Source organism: Vulpes vulpes, chromosome 9 (genome assembly GCF_048418805.1).
Source record: "Vulpes vulpes isolate BD-2025 chromosome 9, VulVul3, whole genome shotgun sequence".
NCBI lineage: Eukaryota > Metazoa > Chordata > Mammalia > Carnivora > Canidae > Vulpes > Vulpes vulpes.
In genome coordinates, this window is record NC_132788.1 from 104,946,204 (window position 1) to 104,966,340 (window position 20,137).

The following is a 20,137-nucleotide window of genomic DNA, read 5'->3' on the forward strand; positions in this document are numbered from 1 at the left end:
TAAGCGTCCGCCCGCGGGGAATGCAGGAGCCGAGCTCTAAGGGGCGGGGCTGGGGGGGGGGCGAGGAACGTGTGGGCGTGGCCAGCCGAGGGGGCGTGGCCAAGCTCCACGTGGCCCGGCCCCCGCGGGGACCCACGGAGTTCCCGAGGGGGCGTGGTTTATGGGAGCAGTTTCTCCAAAGGGGGCGTGGCCAGCGCCCGGTACCGCTGTAAGGGGGTGGGGCGGGGACGAGGGGGCGGGGCGAGAGCCCGGAGGCCGCCGTCGGAGGCGGGTCCTCGGGGGCGGAGCCAGGTGCAAGGGCTCGGTGACCCACGGGCGCGGCCGGAGAAGGTGGGGCCGGAGGGGGGGAGGGCGGGCCTCCACCTTCCCCGGCCCTGCCCCAGCCTCTCGCGAGCTCCGCGGGTCCCGGCCCAGGTGAGTGAGGGGCCCCAGGCACATCCAGGATCAGAGGGATATTGGGTTGGGGAGTCATCTCTTTTCCAGGTGGGGCCACTGGCCCGCAGGGAGGACCGCGGACGCAGAAGGGGCGCCGAGTGCCTGATTGGGTCGCTGTGCGTCACGCGTGTCCGTGTACCTGGGCGTACCTGGGAGTGCTCCTCCGAGCGTGTTTCCTGTGCAACGCGAAGAGCCTCCCTGCTCCCCCTTTGCCCGAGCAATCTTTTTAAAGTCTCCTTCCCTTGATTGAGGGCTCAGCTCCCATGTCACCCGGTGGGAGAGACCTCCCTGGCTGCGTGTTATTTGCCGTGGCCGCCGCCTCCAGCCTTCCTTAGCACAGCGTCTTCAGTGATTACTCGTGGGCGTTATCGTCTTCATCCGTTGTGCTCTGTTTATTGTGTGTCTTGCCCACCCGACGGCACAGGGCAGAGCCGTCATCTCATTCATCACTGTCTCCGGGGTCTAGAACAGGTTCTGGAACACAGCAAGGTCTCAACCAATCAGTGTTTGCTCAATGTCAAGTTTGAGTACCCGAGTCTGTGTCCATGTGTCTATGTGTAGGCAGGCGGCTGCCCCCCTGCATGTGTGTGCACATATGTGTGCTCTGTAGGGCATGAATAACCCCCTTCTTTTCCCCATGTTTGCCCCTACCCCCCCTTCCTGATTCTCCCTTCCCCTCTCCCCTGCCCAAATATCCAGAAATTATTCCAAAGGATGAGGGGCAGGAGGATGACTTAGTTGGCCTATGTCTGACCTAAACCCTCTCTGAGCTCCTCCCTCACGCAAACTTCCCTCCACCAAGCTAACCAGAGCGTTGTCAGTGACCCCCCTGCATGGGTGCTAAAGATGGCACAAAACAGGGGAAGCTGACATTGGGGGACTCAACACAGAGGCTGGCCTGGCCCAGCTGACAAACAGGAAGTACGCAGGCATCCAGGAGACACACCTGGTGTTCAGGTATGCAGCACCTGGAGCCAGGTCCCTGCCCAGCTCCCCGCCCCTAAAGCCACCTGAGGCAAGTCTGGTAACTCCTCGCTGGCTTCTGGCACTCAAGGCCTTGCTGACTCAGGATGAGAGAATCCCGGTGCTATTTCCCTGTACACCCAGGCAGGCCCAGAGCACCGTAGGATGGAGGAAGTGAGAAGCAGACCGCCAGCTTCCTTCCCGTCCAGGGCAGGTTTTCTCCACCAGATGCTGGAGATACACCGGGCCTCGGGCCTGCACAATATCAAGGGAGTCCCAAAATGTCAGAGACCTAAATTTGACCGTAATAATAACAAAGCATATCAGCTTCAACTCCACAATGTAAGAATCTGCAAATGCAAAATTGCTGTTTGCTGACATTTCTACAAAATGTCCTTGAAAATGATATTGCATTGGAAGGATTGGAAGGACAGCTGGCTAGCTCAGTTGGTAGAGCGTGTGACTCTTGGTTTGCAGGTCGTGAGTTCGAGCTCCATGTTGGGCATAGAGATTACTTAAAACTATAATAATAACAAATGAAATTTTTAAAAATGGTGTTACATAGGAAAGCCTTGTATGGGTTAGATTTTCTTACAACTTAAGAATTCTTGAGTGTACACACAGATTGCTAAGAAGCTAGAGATTAGTAAAATAAATTTGCTCTGGCCTGGAAGGTTCTTTCACCCACCTGGCTTCGCTCCCTCAAAATTCTCCCAGTTGTTACTGATGAAGACCTCCACAAGCCACCCTATGGAAAATCTTATCTCTACCACTTCATGTCACATCCCTGGCTTTATTTTTCCACTTATCTCTTTCTGATCTATCTACTCCTTCGTCTACTTATTTATTTTCTTTATTGCCATCTCTCCCACTAGAACAGCAGCTCCCCAAGGGCAGGGATGCCCCTGTTTTGTTCACTGCTGGGCCTCTAGCGCCCAGTAGCACCTGGCACATGGTGGGTCCCCCCTAATATTAGTTTGAGTGAATTAGTTCATGAAATTTCTATAAAACGCAGCATCATGTCATCTGCATCAAAATTGCATTACATTTGAAAGCAGTGCCTAAGCCCCGGTGGTGCAGCGGTTTAGCGCCGCCTGCAGCCCCGGGGTATGATCCTGGAGACCCAGGATCGAGTCCCACGTCGGGCTCCCTGCATGGAGCCTGCTTCTCCCTCTGCCTGTGTCTCTGCCTGTCTCTTTCTGAATGAATAAATAAATAAATCTTTAAAAAAAAAAATGAAAGCAGTGCCTAGGTCTTCTCCCTTTGCAAGGATCCCAGTGAATGCATGAGTGTTTCCATGAGGTCACCGCCAATCTAAATTAAAGTTTAAATTTTATAGTATGTATAGTATGAATCTAGAACATATATATATACATATATAAACAAAATCTAGTGTGTATTTTTTTACTATGAGTAATTTGTTTAATTTAGAATATGGTTATATGTTACATGTTAGAATATGTAGAGAGAGAGAGAGAGAGAGAGAGTTGGCATTTTAAGGTTTGATAGGATGTGGGCTGCAGTCTCCAAAACTAAGAGGAATGTGGAAGGGCTGACCCAGCCACTCAGGAAGCTTAGGAAGCAGCAATAACTATTCCCATTTTACAGATGTGGAAGACTAAGGACTGCTGAAAGTACAGAGTTCAGCCCCTGCACCCTCTGCCCCCAAGAGCTCCATGCAGGTGCCACAGGATGGAGAGGACTTTGCCAGCCAGCCGTGGTACCACGGCCCCCTATCCCGTCAGGTATCTCTGCTTCCTACAGGGCCTCAGCACCATCTGATGGGGAGCCTCTCCTGCCCTTGACCTGCTGGGAACTTCTGGGTCCAGGATGGGGGACTTATAGTCAAGGTCTATTGGATGGGGTGGCTGAGGGTCTCGGGACTGTCTTGAAGCTTGGTTGGTACCATGGCTTGTTCCCCAACCCGACTCCTTGGCTTTGCTTGTCTCTCCATCTGGGTCTTAGGCACCTGTGGCCACCAGGGCCCCATATCCTTCTTTTATCACCTTCAGTGATTACTCTTAGACATTATCTTCTTCATTCATGTGTGTTTGTTGTGTGTCTTGCCCATCAGACGGCACCAGACAGAGCCTTGGTCTCATTCATCACTGTGTCTCCAGGGTCTAGTTAGGCCCTGGCACACAGTAAGGGCTCAATCAGTGTTGAGAACTCTTGGCATCTCCCTCTCAACCCAAATCTCCCCACCCTCCTCTGCAACTCATTTGTCACCCTCAGGAGTTCTGGGACCCTGGGCATCCAATCAAATTGTGAGAGTCAATATTGCTTAGTGGTTTAAATCCCAAACCCTGGAGCCAGACACCCTGGATTCAAATCCCAGCCCTACAACTTACATTCTGTGTGACCTTGGGCAAGGTATTTGACCTATCTGGGCCTCAGTTTCCCCACTCATAAAATGGGGATAATGGTATCTGCTGCCTAACCTTGGTAAAGGATTAAATGAGTCCGTATGTTTTATACCTACAGCAGGGCCTGGCACGTAGTAAAGGCTATATGTGTGTCCACCATGTGGACATGTATGGTTCACTCCCCAGCCCCCATCACCAACTCCGCTTTGTCTCCCTCTGGTGTTGTGGCCCCCAGCCCCTGTTTTGACACCAGCCACCATGGCTGGCATAAGACTGCTTGAAAATGTTTATAAAGGAGGATTTCCAGGCCACAGTCAGTTTGGAAGGATCCAGCAAATGGTCCTTTATGAAGCCACAAAGCTTAGCGCATTTACTCAGTGTGGATGTTGCATCAGTCAGTGTCAGCTAGCAGCTGTAATAAACATCCCCAAGGTGTCACCAGCCAAACACAACAAATATTTATGGGCTCGTTCATGTTATAGTACAAGGTGGTTGAGGAGAGGGGAAGGTGGAGCTCCAGAAATAAATCAGGACCCGAGCTCTATCTTGTGGCTCTGCCTTCCATTAGCACTTTGGGAACATCCCCTGACAGATAGGGGACAGAAGCTGTAGGACTGTGCCGGGTCTGGACATTCCGGGCAGCACTTCTGCCCTCCTCCTTTGGCCAGATCGTGTCAGATGATGTCTAACTACAGGGGAGCCTGAGAAATGTACTCCAGAAGTGTGCCCATGAGAAAACGGGAAATGGTTTGGTGCAAAACTACCCAGTCTCTGGGGTGGCTTTTTTTGGGTGGGGGGATGGAGGTAAGGAATCGCTATGAATGGCTCATCTGGGCTCATGGCTAAGTCCTCTACCCCCTGCCCTCCATCCCCAGAAGGCTGAGGCCCTCCTGCAGCAAGATGGGGACTTCCTGGTTCGTGCCTCCAGATCCCGTGGGGGCCACCCAGTGATCTCCTGCCGCTGGCAGGGCTCAGCCTTACACTTCGAGGTGCTCCGTGTGGCCCTCCGTCCCCGTCCAGGCCGGCCCACAGCCCTCTTTCAGCTGGAAGATGAACGTTTTCCAAGCCTGCCCTCCCTAGTTCTCAGCTATGTGACTGGGCAGCGTCCGCTGTCCCAAGCCACAGGGGCTGTGGCCTCCAGGCCCGTGATACGACAAGGACCTATTCGACGCAGCTTTAGTGAGGACACCCTCCTAGAGAGCCCAGCTCGGATAGAGCTGCCCAGGTAATCACAGACTCCACCTCTGGTGACACCTGATACCTCTAGAGTTTCTCCACCTGTGCAGTAACTGTTACTGACATTTGGGGCTGGATTGATTGTGGGGGGCTCTCCTGTGCATCATAGGATGTTGAGCAGCACCCCTCGTCTCTAGCTACTAGGTGCCTGTAGAATCCTCTCCCCTCCACCCCCTGGCTGTCACAACCCAAAGATGTCTTCTGATGCTGTCAGTTGTCCCCTGGGGGGTAGAGCACCCTGGTTGGGGCCACTGCTCCTGAGTGACTAGATAAAGGGTTTTCTGGGCATCGGTGGGGGCTGCCCTGCTCAGGGTGGGACTACACATCTCCCTCATCTCTTCCCCCAGGGCTAGGAAGCGGAGTGACAGTCAGCCCGCAGGTTTGGAGCACATGGGGCTGTCAGGAGAAGACCACTCAGGACCAGGTAAGGGTCTACCAGGACAGCACATGGTCCAGAGGTTGCCCTGCCGCTCACTGCCTGACTGGTGAGGCACAGATGAATTAACCTCTTGGAAAATGGGCTCAATCAGCTTTCAAAACTGTCCTGGTGATTAAGAAATACACAGAAGCTCTGTAGGGGCTTAAAAATGGAGGGTTTATGATTATTTCCAGAAGTTCTATGTGTTCTGATCACAGCTGACCTCTCAAATAACTCCAGCCACACAGTCTCGTGCCTACCTCTGGGTCTTTGCACCTGCTCTTCTGGCCATGGGAAAGCCCATTCCCCTAATCTTTTCCTGACTGGTTTCTTCTCATTTAACTCGAGTTCCTCAAAGTAGCTGACCCTGGCCATCCTACCTAAAGGAAGATTCTCCTTGTGCCCTCTCTGCCCCGTCTGCCCTGCCTCCCCTCATTCATCATGAACCCTCACTGCATGCCAGCCGCTGTATGAAGTGCAGAGATACATCACATCAACAAGAAAAATAAGGGTCTCTGGTGGTGCCAACATCCTAATGGAGGAAGATGGACATCGATAATTGAGTCGGCTTGGGAGTAAAATTTAAAAGCAGAACAGAGTCAGGGAGACTGGAATAGGGGGAATGAGAGAATTATAATTTGAAGTAGTAGTCAGGACAGGCCATGTGGAGAAAGATTTGAAAGAGGGGAAGAAGGAAATGATGTATCTGGGGGGTGAGAGTGGCCCAGGTAGAAAGAACAGCCTGTGCAAAGGTCCTAGGGCAAAAACAAGAACTTCAGCTGTTCATCAACCAAAAGGATGTGAATGTGGCTGAACCATCTGGGGCTCAGATTTCAGGGGCTTTTTTTTTTTTTTTTTTTTTTTCCCTACTGTGAAGATTCTGGCCTTTACCCAGAGTGATCTAGAACCATGGGAAAGTTTTAAGTCTCTATAAGAAGGTCTATTTTATAGGCTTGGTAAATACAGAGTCTTCCAGAAGCCTGGGTGCAGCTTGAAGTTCTAATAACCACAGGAGTAAACAGGCCACAAACTTCACAAAACACATCATTTGAGAGTTTGATGAATTCAGCTTCTTGGATGCTTTTGTAGTTTTGTATTTTGAATACTTTTTTTTTTTTTTTGGAATACTTTTTTTTCTGTGTTAGTTTTCTAGTCAGTGCTTACCACCTTCAGGGGGGCAATGTGTGTAGCATTTGTATCAATGAAGTCTTTAGGTTCAAAACCACACCAAAATACCCAGTCATTGACTAGATGACCAGGAGGACCGTAGCCCATGAAGCCCCCCACCCATCCCATCCAGCTATCTTTTGTGTCTACCCCCTTCACTCCTCTTGTTTGACCCCCAGGAGCCTCACCTGTGCCCACATGTGCCCTCCCTCGGATGGGTAGTGACCCGGTGTTGCTGAAGACGCCAGCTTCTCTGGGGTCTGTTGTTGATGGCCTCAGGGCCTCCGATGGGCAGCTTCATGCCAAGGCACCAAACAAACCACCTCGAACACCCTCACTGGTGCTGCATGATGCATCTGGACGCCCCCCAACGTACTGTGAGCTGGTACCCCGAGTGCCCAGTGCCCAAGAAACACCCACTGGCCACAGTGGCCCAGAGACAGAGGCCTCATGGTGGGAAGCCAATGAGGAAGAAGAGGAAGAGGACAGAAGCTTTGCAAGACCAAAGGCCGAGGTCTTTTTCTGCCCCCCTAACAACCTCTTCTGCCTGCTGGGCCCCCAGAATCGGCCCCTGGAACCTAAAGTCCTGAGTACTCTCCGTGACCTCTTCCTGGAGCACCATCCTGGGAGCACAGCCCTCCACCTATTATTGGTGGACTGCCAGGTGGGTCACTCCTCCCCAAACAGGGGTTGAAGCCAGGCCAAGGCACCTCACGCATATACTCATTCTTTTCAGTTGACCTCCCCACTAACCCCTCCTGCCCAGGCTACAGGCCTCCTAGGAGTGACCAAGGCTCAGCGGGGCGCCATGGGGGTCACCTCTGGCCTGGAGCTGCTCACGCTTCCCCATGGGCATCGCTTGAGGTTGGAGCTTCTGGAGAGGTGAGCCGGCCACCCGGAATCCTCAAACCTCCCCCCATTCACGGACCCCTAAGGAGGAGGGGAGATGGGCAAAGCTACCCCCCCCACACACACACACAGACACACACATCTCTCACCTCCAAGTTACAAAGCTCCCACTGCCCCCAGGCCCTTGCTCTCTACCTCCGCAGACACGAGGCGCTGGCGCTGGCCGGGGCCCTGGCCGTGCTGGGCTGCTCGGGGCCGCTGGAGGAGCGCGCGGCCACCCTGCGGGGCCTGGTGGAGCTGGCGCTGGCGCTGCGGCCAGGGGCGGCGGGGGACCTGCCTGGACTGGCTGCGGTCATGGGCGCCCTGCTCATGCCCCAGGTGCGTGGGGAGCAGAAATGAGGAGGAAGCCAGAGTGCGGGGCGTGGGGAAGAGGGAAGAGGAAGCATGTTCAGGGCTCCTCCCCCAGGTGTCCCGGCTGGAGCGCACGTGGCGCCAGCTCAGGAGGAGCCACACACAGGCCGCGCTGGCCTTCGAGCAGGAGCTGAAGCCGCTGATGCGGGCGCTGGACGAGGGCGCTGGTGAGTGGCACCGCTTGGAGCTGCGCACCCACGTCTAACCAGAATCCTAGCCCAGCCCTAGGCCCGCCCTAGGCTCCGCCCACCTCGCTCTACGCCCCGCCCTTCGCGCCTGGCTACCCGGCCCCAAGCCTAGGCTCCGCCCCCGCCCCTCCTAGGCTCCGCCCCCGCCCCGGTCCCGCCGAGTGCTAGGCTGGAACGTGGGTTTCTGGGCGCCTTTCCCAGGGTCCGCCTCCGCCCAGTCTCCCACCCTCTTCACCCTGGGTCCCATCTTCTGCCCGAGCCTAGCTCAGAGCCCTCGCCCGCACAGGACCCTGCGCCCCGGGCGAGGTGGCGCTGCCGCACGTAGTGCCCGCGGTGCGCCTGCTGGAAGGCCAGGAACTCCCGGGGCCGCTGGACGAGAGCTGCGAGCGGCTGCTGCGCACCCTGCACCGGGCGCGTCTGGTGGCCCGGGACGCGCCCCAGTTCCGTGAGGCAGCGGCCCGGCGCCTGCGAGGTGAGTGCTCCCTCTGCTCCGGGCTGCCAGCGGGTCCCGACTTCCCGAGCCCCCCCCCCCCCCGCCCATGCTCTAACCCGGTACCCGAAAACCCACCAGGACAGGGACCGGAGCCTCTGGCCACGCCTCCCAGAGTTCCACCCAGACTGGGACGGCCCGGCCCCCGGGGAGATCTCACCCCAAGTCCGAGTCGCAGCCAACAGTCTTGACAGCAATAGCGCTCTCCACCCCAAAAGGGTTGGCCCCCGGCCCCGGAGCCACGTCCACAAATTCCCACTTCCCCGCTCCCACCTGAAGCGGCCCTGCCCCCAGAGGACCTCGATCCCTCTGACGACGTCTAGCTGTCTCCAAAATGAGTCAGTCCTTCATCCTGGGAGGACAGCCCCCTCCTTGCGCTGAGAGCCACCCCTCCTCCGTGCTGGGTCAGCCCAGCCCCCAGAACCCCCGACCTGGCTTATTCCGCTTCCACCAGCGACCCAGGCACTCCTCTCTCTCCAACATGGCTCAGCGTCCCCCAAAATGTGTCGCGCTGGGCTGCCCAGACTCCAAGTCTTCCCCCCCCCAGGTGGTTCCATCCCCAGGCACAACCCCTAAGGGGACCCCTCAGCCATCAGGCACCTGGAACAGACTGCCCCCAGCACCCTGGCATAGCATGCTTCCACCGAGCTCCTGGCCACCCCGCCCCAGTCCTGCAGAGCCCAGAGAGCCCCCTCCCCTCCGATCCCGCCCAGTCGTCCAGAGCTTCGGGGCAGAGTCCTCCAGGGCCCTGTGGGGACAAAGTTCTGAGGGGAGGAGGCAGGTAGAGGATGGGGCCCAGGCGGGAGCCTGGCCCTGCCCCAGCCCACCTGGCCCCGCCCCCAGGATTCCAGCCGAACCCGCAGCTGAGGGAGGCCCTGACCACAGGCTTCGTGCAGAGGCTCCTCTGGGGAAGCCAAGGCGTGGGGGCGCCACATGCCACCCGGCTCGAGAAGTTCCAAAGAGTCCTCAGTGCCCTTTCGCAGCGCCTGGAGCCAGACGTTTGAAAGCACACACCCCCTTCTTCAAGCTGGGCCACCCAGACTTTGGGGAACCTCCGGGGCCACCAGAGACCTTGCCCCAAGCCGTTCATGTAGCCAAAGCAGTGGGAGCCCATTCTGCCTCACAAAAGGGAGTGCAGATTTACAAAAACCCATACGGCTCCCCCAAAATGTACATGGATCCTAGGGTGTCTGGAGGCCCCATCCCACCTCCCACCCCCACACACATAACCCACAAATGCAGAACATGAGGCTTTCAAGGGTAAGAGAAGCTGCACATCCCTTACTCAGAAGCCAGAGTTCAAATGCTTTTTAAGAGCTCTGTGGCTTCCAGCCAATGGCTCAACCTCTCTGTGCCTTCGACATAAAAACCCACCAGGTTTTACGAGCAAAGCTGTTGTACTTTCTACCGGTTGTCATGGGGGCTTAAAGTTCAGTGTTCAAATGTCGGGTGGAGAATGCCTAGCACTCAGGTGCTCAACACTACCTTTTCTCAGTAAAGCTGCAGTAAACACAGAAAGGATGTTCGGGGCTTTTCTCCTTATGTCGCAATCACAGACAAGCACCAAACTCCAGGGAGGTTTTGTCCCAGGTGGGCCCAAGTTAACCTCAGGGTCTCCTTCTTCATTCCCTCTGTGGCCAGGAAGGAGGGTGGCATTTGCACATCCAGCCCCAGTAGGTAAATCTAATCACGCGTGGACTCTAAAAGCTTTATAGAATTTTTTATATAAAACAAAATGGCCCTAGCCCAGCGGCAGGAAGAAAAGATCTGAAACACGAGTATGTACATCAACGGTGGAAGGCACAGCGGGTCCATTTGGGATGAGGAGTGGGATGGGGGGCAGCAGGTTACACAGGTCTCAGCTGAAGCCACGGGGGCAGAAATAAAGTGCGTAGGTCCTGGGGCCCCCCGTGGCCCAGAAGCAGCAGCCAACAGCCCCCTTCTTCCCGCCTGTGGCAGGGTTCAGTTGAGCGTGACACGGAGATAGGAGGTGGGCACGTAGCCCTCACCTCCCTGTTTCCGCCTGACCCGGGTCCAGCCGTCGCCTTTGTCCTCTTCCATGAGACTGAGGTCTTCACCCTCGGCCATGGAGATGGTGCCCTCGCTGGACCCTGTCACGGGAGGGGCAGTGGGCTCAGATCTGCTTCGGGTGAGTTTAAACTCAACCTAGCCCAAAAGACCGCCCTCCCCTGAGCAGCTGATGGGACCTACAAGCTGTCCTCACCTTCAAAGTGGTAGATGGCCACACAGTGACCTATGGGGGATGCCGGTTCCTCCTCAAAATCCTCATCAAATTCTGTGTAGATGGGGGCATCCTGACCCTCCTCTGAGAGGGGCTCTTCAGAGCTGATTGGGGAGAGCAAAGCAGGTAAGGACAGGCCTCCTGGGTCCTGGGGACAGACCCTCTCTGGCATCCACACTCACCTCTCCTTGTTATCCTGTGACCCACTGTTGCTGCTGCTGCTGTCTGGTGGGGCGCTGGCTGGGGGGTCTGGAGGCCGGGTGTGGCGGCCCAGGCTGTTCCCCCGGTTGCTCAGGACCCGGCTCTCAGCTTCCGCCAGCCAAGCCTAAGAGGAGGGAGACACACAGTCAATTCCAGGGCAGGATTCTGGGGTCAGCCCCTTTTGGGCCTGGAGGTTTCCTGAGCTCACCCATGCACACCCAAGGCTGTGATGAGAAACAGCTGGAGCACCACCACACCAACACCTCCCTGCCCCCACCCCCCCAGGAAGTGACTCAGCCAGGCCCGCTGGCCCCCACCCCTCCCCAGGGTCTTCCCTGACCTCATACTTCTGCACTTCCAATTTCAGCCGTTCAATGTTGTTCAGGGTTTCTGTGATCCGGGGCTCCAAGCTGGCAGGGTCCCCCATCTGGGGTGTTTTCTCATAGACATCCTTCATTTTCTTCAGGGCTTCTCTAGGATGACACAGACAGATTAGAAGGAACAGTCCCATATGATCTAACAAGCAAAAAAAAAATACACGCTTTGCTTCAAGGAGCCAATAGCAAGAGAAGACAGTTGGTAAATCTCAAACACTAGTGCTTCACCACCTGGGTTCAAATCCTTGGGCATTTCCTTGTCTGTGAGCCTGGGTTAAGTTACTGAACCTCTGTCTCAGTATGCAAATCTGGAAAATGGGGATAACGCATCATTAATCCCACTCATGTGAGTGGTTGCAAAGATTAGAACGGTGCCTTTTTTTATTCAGATACATACTGACTACCTACTGCATACCAGGCACTGTTCCAGGCATCAGAAATATAGCCCTGAACAAGAAAATCAGGATTCGGCCCCAGCTCACAGTCTCAGATTTTGGGGATGCCAGTGAATCTATGTAAAGGATCTCAAATAGTGTATGGCATACAGTAAGCACTCTATAAATGCTCAGTACTATCATTAGTCCCTGGTCCCTGTTTCCTCCAAGCCTATATATATATATATACACAGGCAGTAGCAGTAACAAGCGTAGACCTTGGCATTTGTGCAACCTGGGTTCAACTTCTCTCCAGTCCTAATACCAGATCCGTGCCACAGATGAGGAAACAAACACAGTGAGGTGCAACAACTAGAATTCAAGGCCAGTCTTGACTCCAAAGGATCCCCCTTCGCCCCTACGTCATAAAGACCCCGTAACTACAAAATTCCAAGTGGGACTTTACACCAATAAAAGTTTCGTACAAGAGGTTCAATGCAATGGCAAAATATAACTTGGCTGCCCGTCCACAAGTGGCCAGCGTCATTCCCATTATGTAAGAGGACTGGGAAGACGATCTCGTTGCTTGGAAGGAGTGAGTACAGCTTTTCCTTTTTTAATCTGGCAGGTTTTTTTTATTGTTGATGTTTTAAGTGTTTGAGTTAGTAGATAACCATGATTTTTTTTTTTTTTTTTTTTTTTTTTAGCCAATTACTGTAGTAAAAGAATAATAGATGTCTTTACATTGAACCATCTTTGCATTACTGGGATAACACCCAATTGATCATGACTTGTCTTCAAAAAATATTATGTTTTTCTTATGGTAAAATACACATAACACAAGAAAGCCCCTACTCGAACCATTTTTAAGTGTACGATTCCACGGCCATTAAGTATATCCACACTGTTGTGCGACCATCTCCACCACGCGCAATATTATTTTTAAAATATATCATTGGATTTGTCTGGCTAGGATTCTCCATCTAAGATCCTAAGTGAAATAAAATGAGTCCAGAATTTGAATTTCTTGAATTCTTGCTAAATGATAGGGGAATTGATTCCACCAGCCTCCTAAATGAGCTGACACCTTTTCACTCCTTTTTTTGTTTGCTGGAATGAACTGTTTCCTTTTAAGTGTGGTAGGAATCACCTATAAAACCACTGGGGCTTGGGCCTTGGGGCTTGTTAGGGAGAGTCTGGAGTACCATTTCAGTACAGTTCATTTATTATTTTATTTTGTTCCTTGCCTACCTGCCCCAAACCTTACCTCTGGTCGACCTCCTTCTGCAGCTCACGATTCCGTTCTTCCAGGTGCTGCTGAAGTCGCTTTCTCTGCTGCTCTGGGGGCAAGTGGCTGAAATCCTCTGTCACCACTGTCTGCAAGGTGGCAAGACGACTGAGTTCGGGGGGATTGGGGATTCTCAGCTTCTATGCTCTAAGACACTGCTATGACATACCAAGTCCACCTTCCTCCCCACCCAAGGTTCTTTGGGGGCAAGGCCATGCACAGAGCAAAGCAGGTCCAGGTCTGGCAACCGGAGGAGGGGGGCCCAGCCGGCTGCAGGAAGCGAGCCCAGGGTACCACCACCCAGCCACTGGGTGGGCTGGGGCCGCCCCCTCCTACTCCCCTGGAGGCCTCACTTACCCCACGGCTGCCTCGAAGGCTGCGGAAGGATGCTAGCCGCGGTTTGACCGACTTACTGATCTCACTCAGTATGGCCAAGGGGTCGAGGCCGGAGCGAGGGGATGGGGGTCCGTTAGGCAATGCCGAGGGCAGGGGGCCCCCCAGGGGGGAGAGGGGTGGGGGGCGTGGCTACCGGTGGGGGCAGGGGAGGGGGTGGGTCACAAGGGGTTGGAGGATGTAGAGAACGAGGATGGATGGACGGACGGACATAATAAAGAAAAAAGAAAAAACAAAATGGAGAAAAGAAAAGAAAAAAAAAACGGTAAGAAAACCACAACTCAAGATGCACAATCACACACAGAAAATGCATGCAAAGAGCAACACAAAAATCTGGGAGGTGGTGGGGAGGGCATTAGACTGTGAGCCGGAAGGCCAGACCCCTCCCTACCCCCTTATGTTATCCCTTCCTTGAATTCTATGTCCAGTACCTAGCATGGGGCTGGAGGGGAGCAGGGGCAGGGAGGCCCCGGGTTCTGTCCACCCAGCTTTCTGAGCTCACAGTCTAGAAAATACAGGGAGATGCATGCGGGAATCAAGGTCTCAGATGGGTACATGGCTACAGAGGTCAAAGGCAAGCTGAGAGAAAGGTAGAAGGCATGAAGTATCAGAAGGGTTACAGGTGGGGTTTAAGCTGGGGGAGTCTGTTGTACAAACTGAGGGGAGGTATCAAATTATATGTCAGGAGGGATCAAGAATATATAACAGGGCTCATGAGAAATAAACTAAGGGTGGGGGGTGAGGGTCTAAGGTATAAAACAGGTATGTGCTTGACATTACAAGCCAAAAATCCCAAGAAAAAACAGCCTGAGGGTCAGGGGCCCAAGGACCCACTGGCAGGATGGAGAGGGACTCAAGGGGAGTCCCTAGGACAAGTCCCTCAAGCCCTCATCCAGCCCTGAATCCCAGAAGCAGGTCTCCTCCCAACATCCCGAGAAGCAGCAGACAGACTCCACGGGCCCCCTCCCTGCACCCCCCCTCAGCCTTGGGGGACTCCCAGGCCGATCACCCGGCCGCCTCCCTTCCCTCCAGCCTGGGCCAGCAGCCAAGAGGCAAATTCCTGCCCGGGACTCAGCGTCCCAGCGGCTGGGGCTGACTCAGTGGGGGCCCCCCTGTCCCCACTCACACTCCCCTTCCCAAGGGCCCCGGCCCCCACCTTGTTCTTCTTGCCGAAGGGCCAGCGCTTGGCACGGCTGCGGCCCGGGCCTCGGAGCTCAGGCCGTCCATCGGAGGGGGTGCCCAGGCTGCTGTCTGAGGGCACGCGGTTCATGGGCTGGCTGAAGTCTTCAAATTCCACGTCACCAGGGCGGGCAAAGCCTGACTTGTGCAGCTCGATCAGGACCTGGGAGTCCTGCAGGAGGGAGCAGGGGCAAGCAGTCAGGGGCAAGACCAGATGCCTAGCCTCTGGGGTCCTCCAACTTCCCACCTGTCAGCCCACTCGCCCAGGACCAGATACACACATTCTTGGCATCTACAGCATCTGCGGCCACCTTCATGCCCTCCAGACACTTGGCGATGATGGGTACCACCTGCAGCTCAGCCTCGGACAGGAGCCCATACCCGGCCCCCAGGTGGGTGGCCCGCCGCTCATCCATGTCCTGCAGCTTCTGCAGAGACAGAGGCAGGGGCGCTAATGGGACCAGCAGCAGCGATTCAATCCAAAAACACGATGGGGTGCCACACTGGCCCCAGCCCCAAGCCCAGTCTGGTGGGGAAAACACAAAATCGAATAGAGACTTCCAGCCCAGGGTGGCCAGAGAAGACACATGGGACAGGGGAGATCTGAGAGGGGAGTTTGAGGAGCTCAGTCTCGCCTAGGGAGTCAGGAAAGGATTCTCAAAGGAGGTGACCACGAAGCCAGGGCTTTGAACCCACCGAGAGCACACCCAACATAGATATTGCCAGTCCCAGGTGGAGTAGAGCAAGAGACTAAAGCAGAAGACAGGAAATTTGAGGCCTTTCAGAGGGACTGTTAGAGCTGGGGCTTAGAAGAATGAATAAGAGTTTCAGAAAAAAAGACATCCTGGCAGAAAGAGTTAGAGACAGAGCTCACTGCTGTTTTTAATTCCCTTTCAATTTAGAGATTGGGACATTGCAGCTAAGGTTTTGACAAATGTGTAAGAGTTGGGTAACTCTGTGTGTTTTTCAGGAGGGCAGGCTGGGGGCTTAGAACACTCACATCAAAAATCTGGGGCATCTGGGAAAAATAGAAGTGGGCCTGGTCTCGGTTGAACCGCTGGAGCTGGGCTGCGTACTCATTTTTGCTCTCCTCTGCCATGTGACTTCGAAGGTGGGCTTGTTGCTTGGCCTGAGGAATATCGAGGCAGGGGTCACGGCCAGGTTCTGCACCCCCCCCCCCAACCAGACCTCCAAACCCATCTCAGACCCCACAGGTACCTTCTCCACATCAGCCTTGGTGGCATTAATATCCTGATCGAGTCGCTCAGCGGTCTGGGCTGCCTTTTCAGCCTCCCGGCAGTCCCGTTCAAACTTGCGCTTACTCTGCCGGGGACAGAACCAGAAGGAGGAAGTAGGTGAGAAATCAAGGTTTCAGAGACTGGTGGGACATCACCCAGCAAATGCAGGGCAACGGGCATGCTGGGAACCCATGGGACAGAGGGGCCCCAGGCCAGACAATGCAGGCAGTTCCATGGATCAGCAACCCTCAGCCAGCTCCTTAGGGCCAGAGGCACCCTTCTCCACGCCCCCAGACTCACATTCTCCAGCTGCTTGAAGCCACTTTCCAGCTGCTGCTGAGCCCGACGGCCTTCCTGAAAGTGCTGTGCAAAACGGAGATGGTTAGGCTCACCTGGGTCGAGGTAGCAGTCCTCAAGACCCAGAGAGGGGATCACTCACCATCTTTCTCTCCTGTTTCATCTCCTGTGAGTACTTGGCCAGCTCGAGACACACACGGACGCTGAGGTTCTCAGCCACCAGCTCGCGCTGGCCCGCAAAGTCATTCACCTCCTGAAGAATCTGCACAAAGGACTGCTGCTGGCTGAACCTAGGGTAAGATGGGCAGGGGCAGCAAGCCAGGGTCAGGAGGCCACCCCCGCCACCCAGGGAAGCCAGATGCCCTAGGACCCACCTCCATATGGGAACGGGAAAGCCCCAACACATTCCTCCTGGAAGCAACCATAAATTCTGGTCCATATCCCTTACCCCAAACCCTTCAGTGGGATGCATTTTGGAACTCAGAACTTTTCAGGTTCAGAAAGGGGATATAATGCTTATACCATCTTTTATGCAGCACCCCAGTGGGGTCAGGGGCAGCATCCTGAACCGAACACCATAAATATTTTTGCAGCGAGAGGTATTACTATTCACAGTAAGAAGAATAAAACCCACGGACGTGATGAACGTGAAGTCAGGTCAGAGGCTGCTGCCACACAAGCTACCAGAACAATTTTTTCACTTCTAGAGCTCTTTGGATTCTGGAACTGGGGATGTGGCAAAAAGCGAAATCCTCCTATGTTGGACAAACTATGGGCTAGGCACTGCTTCAGTGCAAGATCTGTTATTCTCTGCATGAGCCCTACAAGATCATCATCATCATCCCGTTTCACAGGTGAGGAAAACAGGCACAAAACATAAATCAATGACCCAGAGTCACTTGTTGAGTGAGTGCCGGAGCCCCGCTCAATAGGAGAGGCAAATGGAAAACTCAAGTCAATTGCCCAGAGTCGTGGGGCTGGAAAATAACGGGATTTCGATTCCAGCACAGGTGATCCTGATCCAGGTTCTCCATCCACGCTCATTCCTCTAGGTGGGAAATGAAGCAAAAGGTGAGGGCCTTACCGCCTAGCTGGGGGAGAGGAAGTAAGACCAACACACACGCTCCCCAGGCGCCCCCAAATCTAGCCTGGCAATTCCTCTCCATCCTTACTTGGATTCTGGGTCATCCTTGGCAGGTCTCTTGGGCAGGTATTTTTTCACCAGGCTCCTAATGGAGAGAGGCAGAAAGGCTGAGCCCCCAGCCCTCCAACAGCTTCCCCAAGCCCCAGGCGGGTCCCCCCTAGGGTCTCACCTCAGTTGCTTTGCATAAGCCTGCTCCACCTCGGTCCGCTCTTTCACGAATTTCACATATCTGTCCAACAGGTCCAGGCCCCACTGCGTGTGACGCTCGAGCACCTCAAACTGATCCTGGAAGCGGGCGGAGGATTCGGGATCGAGACGTTGGGACCCCACCGCCCGCGGACCAGGCGCCTGAGAAGCCTCAGGGCTCTGAGCTGGGAGAAGGTGTGGCTTCCCGGCCCCGCCCCGGCGCGGCGCGGGGGGAGGCAGGAAACCGGCGGGAACCCCCTCCCCTTCCCGGGAAGGGCCAGGGAACAGGGGCGGGGCCCCGGCCGGACTACGGGGTCCCGGCCTCCAGACCGCCAAGCGGGGCGTGGAATGGGGCAGGGCCACTCCCCCCTGCCCCGGCTCCCCTAATCCCCCCTCCCAAGATTCCGGAAAATCCGGCCGGCCCGGCGTGAGTCAGGACCAGAGGGGCAGGATTCGCCGCAGCTCGGGGGGCCCCAGAATGTCCAGGGGCCAGGCTCCGTGTTCCCGGGTCGCCATGCTTCCCGGGGTCCCCCGCACACACGGGACTCCGTTTCCCCCACTGACCCCACTGCACCTCCGAAAGAAATTCCAGAGTTGTGGGGGAAGGAATCTGGTTACCCCCTCTGCATCCAGGAACCCAGGGAGCCACCGCCCCCATAAAAAGGAGGGGTCAGAGGTCCGGGCTAGGATCAGGGGAAATTTCTGGGGCTTCCAGAGCAGAGGTCAGAAGCAGCCTGGGGGCGGCCCCTCCCAGTGCCTGGGGCGGGATGGGGGAGGGGGCTGCGAGGCCAAGCCAAGCAGCCCCCTCCCCCCCAGCGCGACCCAAGCCCCAAGGTGTTGATTGGAGCCTCCGAAAGGCGGTCGGAACTTCCAGGTCCCACGTGGGCTTGGAAGTGGCCACAGGGTCCCCTCCCCCGCCCAAGCCGGACAGGCGGGCTGCGGGCAGGGACCCAGGGGCCGTAAGATAAGCCGCCGGCCCAGCCAGGGTGCTCAAAATAGGTGACCTCGCCCGGCCGCCCCGGCCTGGTCCCGGGACGCCTGCCCTCCTCACTCGGAACCCCGCGCTCAGTTTCCCGACTCCGCGGCTGCAAGGTCGCCCTTCGCCCCGGGCGTCCTGAAACGCCCTGGGAAAGTCCGAGGGAGGGCGGAAAGCGGGGACTCCGGGGGTCTCCCAAGGGGGAAGCGCCGAGCCCCCGCTAAGGTCGTGCAGGAGCAAGGAGGAGGAGGGATCCGAACTCCAGAAAAGGAGAAACTTGGAAGCCGGGCCGATCGGACTCACCCACAGCTCGGTGCCCCAATCCATGCTGCTCCCGCCGAAGCCGCCGCCGCCGCCGCCGCCGCCGCCGCGCCCGGTCCCCGCCGCCCGCCGCCCGCCGCCGGGAGACTCAGCCTGCAGCGGCGCGCCCGGCCCAGCCCGCCAGGCCCCGCCCCCTCCAGGCTCGGCCACGCCCCCGCAGGCCCTGCCACGCCCCCATCTGCGCGGAGGCCCGAACAGCGCCCTAAAGGCGGGACCCCCGGAGGAGGCGGGGCCCAACGGACGCCCCGCCCCCTCTTAAAGGAAAGTGGCCACTAGACGCCACTGGACCGACCCCTTAAAGGACCCCCATCCATTTCCCAAATCCCCCGGACCCCTCCTATCCTCCCCACCCCTAAGTCTCCCGGGACTGTTGTTTTCTCTTTCCTTCAACCATTCCTTAATAAAGGGCCAAGACATTAAAACCCCAACCCGAGAGGTCCTTCCCCCACCACCAGCCACCCCTTCCCGCACCGCCCCCCCGCCCCCCCTCCCGCCGTCGCTGGGAGAACCTGAGGTCACCGGGCTCTTGCGGGCCGGCCCGGCTCCAGACATCTATGCTCGGCCCACTAATGGTCTGGTTCCCTCCGGCCACAGGGCGGATGGGAGGACTTCGATCCTGCCCAGAACGCGTGCCTCCGCCAAGGCCCGGTCCATTAGCACCCCCACCGCATCCTGCCTTCTCCCTCCTCCCCAAGTCTGCGCCGGGAAACTGAGGACGGGCTGTCCTTGGGGCACCGGGCCCAGGTCTTTCCTCGGCCCTCATCCAGTTCGCGCTTCCACCTGCCCATTTTCCAGGCGCATCCGTTTAGACCCAATCAGGTTTCACTGTCCAGACCCCGGTTCCGACTCCACCTCTCCCTCCAGACACTCGGGCCCTGGGGGCACAGAAGTCTGTCACTTCCCTCATAAATGCCTGTTCACACCTCATTAATCTCCTTAAGGCACTGAGATGACAGGGTAGAGAACCCTGCAGCTCCCACCCTCATCCTCCCCTGCCTTTAGTCCTTAGTGCCAACGGAGGTGACAGACGCCCCGGAGCCCCTGGGGCACAAGTTAGGCCCCAAGCCTCTGGGCTTCCAGGAGGAGAGCCCCAGGAGCCCAGGGGACATAGGCCTGAAATCCTGGGACAGATGGCTCTGTGGGGACCTGGCCCCACCTGCTGGTGACTTCTGAGCTAGAAAACCTCCTGTTGCAAAGTGGGCTGTGCTCCAGGGTTTGGGGGACCAGCTGAGTCAGGGGCTCAGCGTGAGTTCTGCCCTCAGCCGCTTAGCCTGATATTGGAGTCTCCACACTGGCCTCAAACTCAAATTGGAATTGGGATTCGTTCCAAGTCGGCACCACAGTTGGGACAGGATCTCAACCTGGGGTCAGCTTAGCGGAGGGGTCAGCAACCCACTA

The 20,137-nt window shown here is 56.2% G+C and overlaps 3 protein-coding genes and 1 long non-coding RNA gene across 14 annotated transcripts in view; 2 read left to right on the forward strand and 2 right to left on the reverse strand.

The window, feature by feature from the left end:
• Nucleotides 1–7,718, reverse strand: part of VAV1 (vav guanine nucleotide exchange factor 1) — a 58,087-nt gene extending 50,369 nt beyond the window's left edge. For all 4 annotated transcript variants that reach the window (XM_072721628.1, XM_072721627.1, XM_025988528.2 and 1 more), the window contains exons 1-2: nt 7,584–7,718; nt 585–909 (exon numbers count right to left, since the gene is read on the reverse strand). The gene's annotated coding sequence lies outside the window, so the exon portion shown is untranslated. The remainder of the gene's footprint in view (nt 1–584; nt 910–7,583) is intronic.
• Nucleotides 241–10,041, forward strand: SH2D3A (SH2 domain containing 3A). 7 transcript variants are annotated; one of them, XM_072721629.1, is made up of 10 exons: nt 271–414; nt 3,007–3,143; nt 4,640–4,989; nt 5,348–5,424; nt 6,765–7,249; nt 7,322–7,467; nt 7,638–7,812; nt 7,901–8,012; nt 8,320–8,505; nt 9,375–10,041. In XM_072721629.1, the coding sequence occupies exons 2-10, from the start codon at nt 3,075–3,077 to the stop codon at nt 9,770–9,772; spliced, it is 1,998 nt and encodes a 665-aa protein (XP_072577730.1). In that variant the 5' UTR covers nt 271–414; nt 3,007–3,074; the 3' UTR covers nt 9,773–10,041. The 7 variants fall into 7 exon arrangements, with proteins under 7 accessions (XP_072577734.1, XP_072577730.1, XP_072577733.1 ...); XM_072721630.1 differs by having other exon boundaries at nt 277–414; nt 7,352–7,467; XM_072721631.1 differs by having other exon boundaries at nt 278–414; nt 9,367–9,665.
• Nucleotides 10,042–10,226: 185 nt separating this feature from the next.
• On the reverse strand, nt 10,227–18,851 carry TRIP10 (thyroid hormone receptor interactor 10). 2 transcript variants are annotated; one of them, XM_072721635.1, is made up of 15 exons: nt 18,722–18,851; nt 17,426–17,541; nt 17,285–17,341; nt 16,255–16,402; nt 16,116–16,178; nt 15,796–15,900; nt 15,578–15,706; nt 14,859–15,005; nt 14,555–14,749; nt 13,363–13,530; nt 12,985–13,094; nt 11,307–11,439; nt 10,948–11,090; nt 10,748–10,869; nt 10,227–10,634 (listed from the first exon to the last, which is right to left on the reverse strand). In XM_072721635.1, exons 1-15 carry the CDS (start codon nt 18,743–18,745, stop codon nt 10,486–10,488), a joined length of 1,809 nt encoding a protein of 602 aa, XP_072577736.1. In that variant the 5' UTR covers nt 18,746–18,851; the 3' UTR covers nt 10,227–10,485. The 2 variants fall into 2 exon arrangements, with proteins under 2 accessions (XP_072577736.1, XP_025844282.1); XM_025988497.2 differs by lacking the exon at nt 13,363–13,530.
• On the forward strand, nt 16,281–17,614 carry LOC112911829 (uncharacterized). The gene is made up of 3 exons (XR_003233434.2): nt 16,281–16,407; nt 16,820–16,966; nt 17,497–17,614. It is a non-coding gene; the product is annotated as an uncharacterized lncRNA (long non-coding RNA).
• Nucleotides 18,852–20,137: the final 1,286 nt, after the last annotated feature.

Excerpts from the sequence above, each read along its gene's own strand:
- TRIP10 (XM_072721635.1), bottom strand. The coding sequence starts at position 18,745 with ATGGATTGGGGCACCGAGCTGTGG. Across the intron at positions 15,901-16,115 it reads GCTTCAAGCAGCTGGAGAAT|AGTAAGCGCAAGTTTGAACG; the intron begins GTGAGTCTGGGG and ends TGTCCCCGGCAG. Across the intron at positions 14,750-14,858 it reads ATGCTGTAGATGCCAAGAAT|GACTCCCAGGTCCTGATCGA; the intron begins GTGTGTATCTGG and ends TCCCTCCTGCAG.
- SH2D3A (XM_072721629.1), top strand. The coding sequence starts at position 3,075 with ATGCAGGTGCCACAGGATGGAGAGGACTTTGCCAGCCAGCCGTGGTAC. Across the intron at positions 4,990-5,347 it reads GCTCGGATAGAGCTGCCCAG|GGCTAGGAAGCGGAGTGACA; the intron begins GTAATCACAGAC and ends CTCTTCCCCCAG. Across the intron at positions 7,813-7,900 it reads GCGCCCTGCTCATGCCCCAG|GTGTCCCGGCTGGAGCGCAC; the intron begins GTGCGTGGGGAG and ends CTCCTCCCCCAG.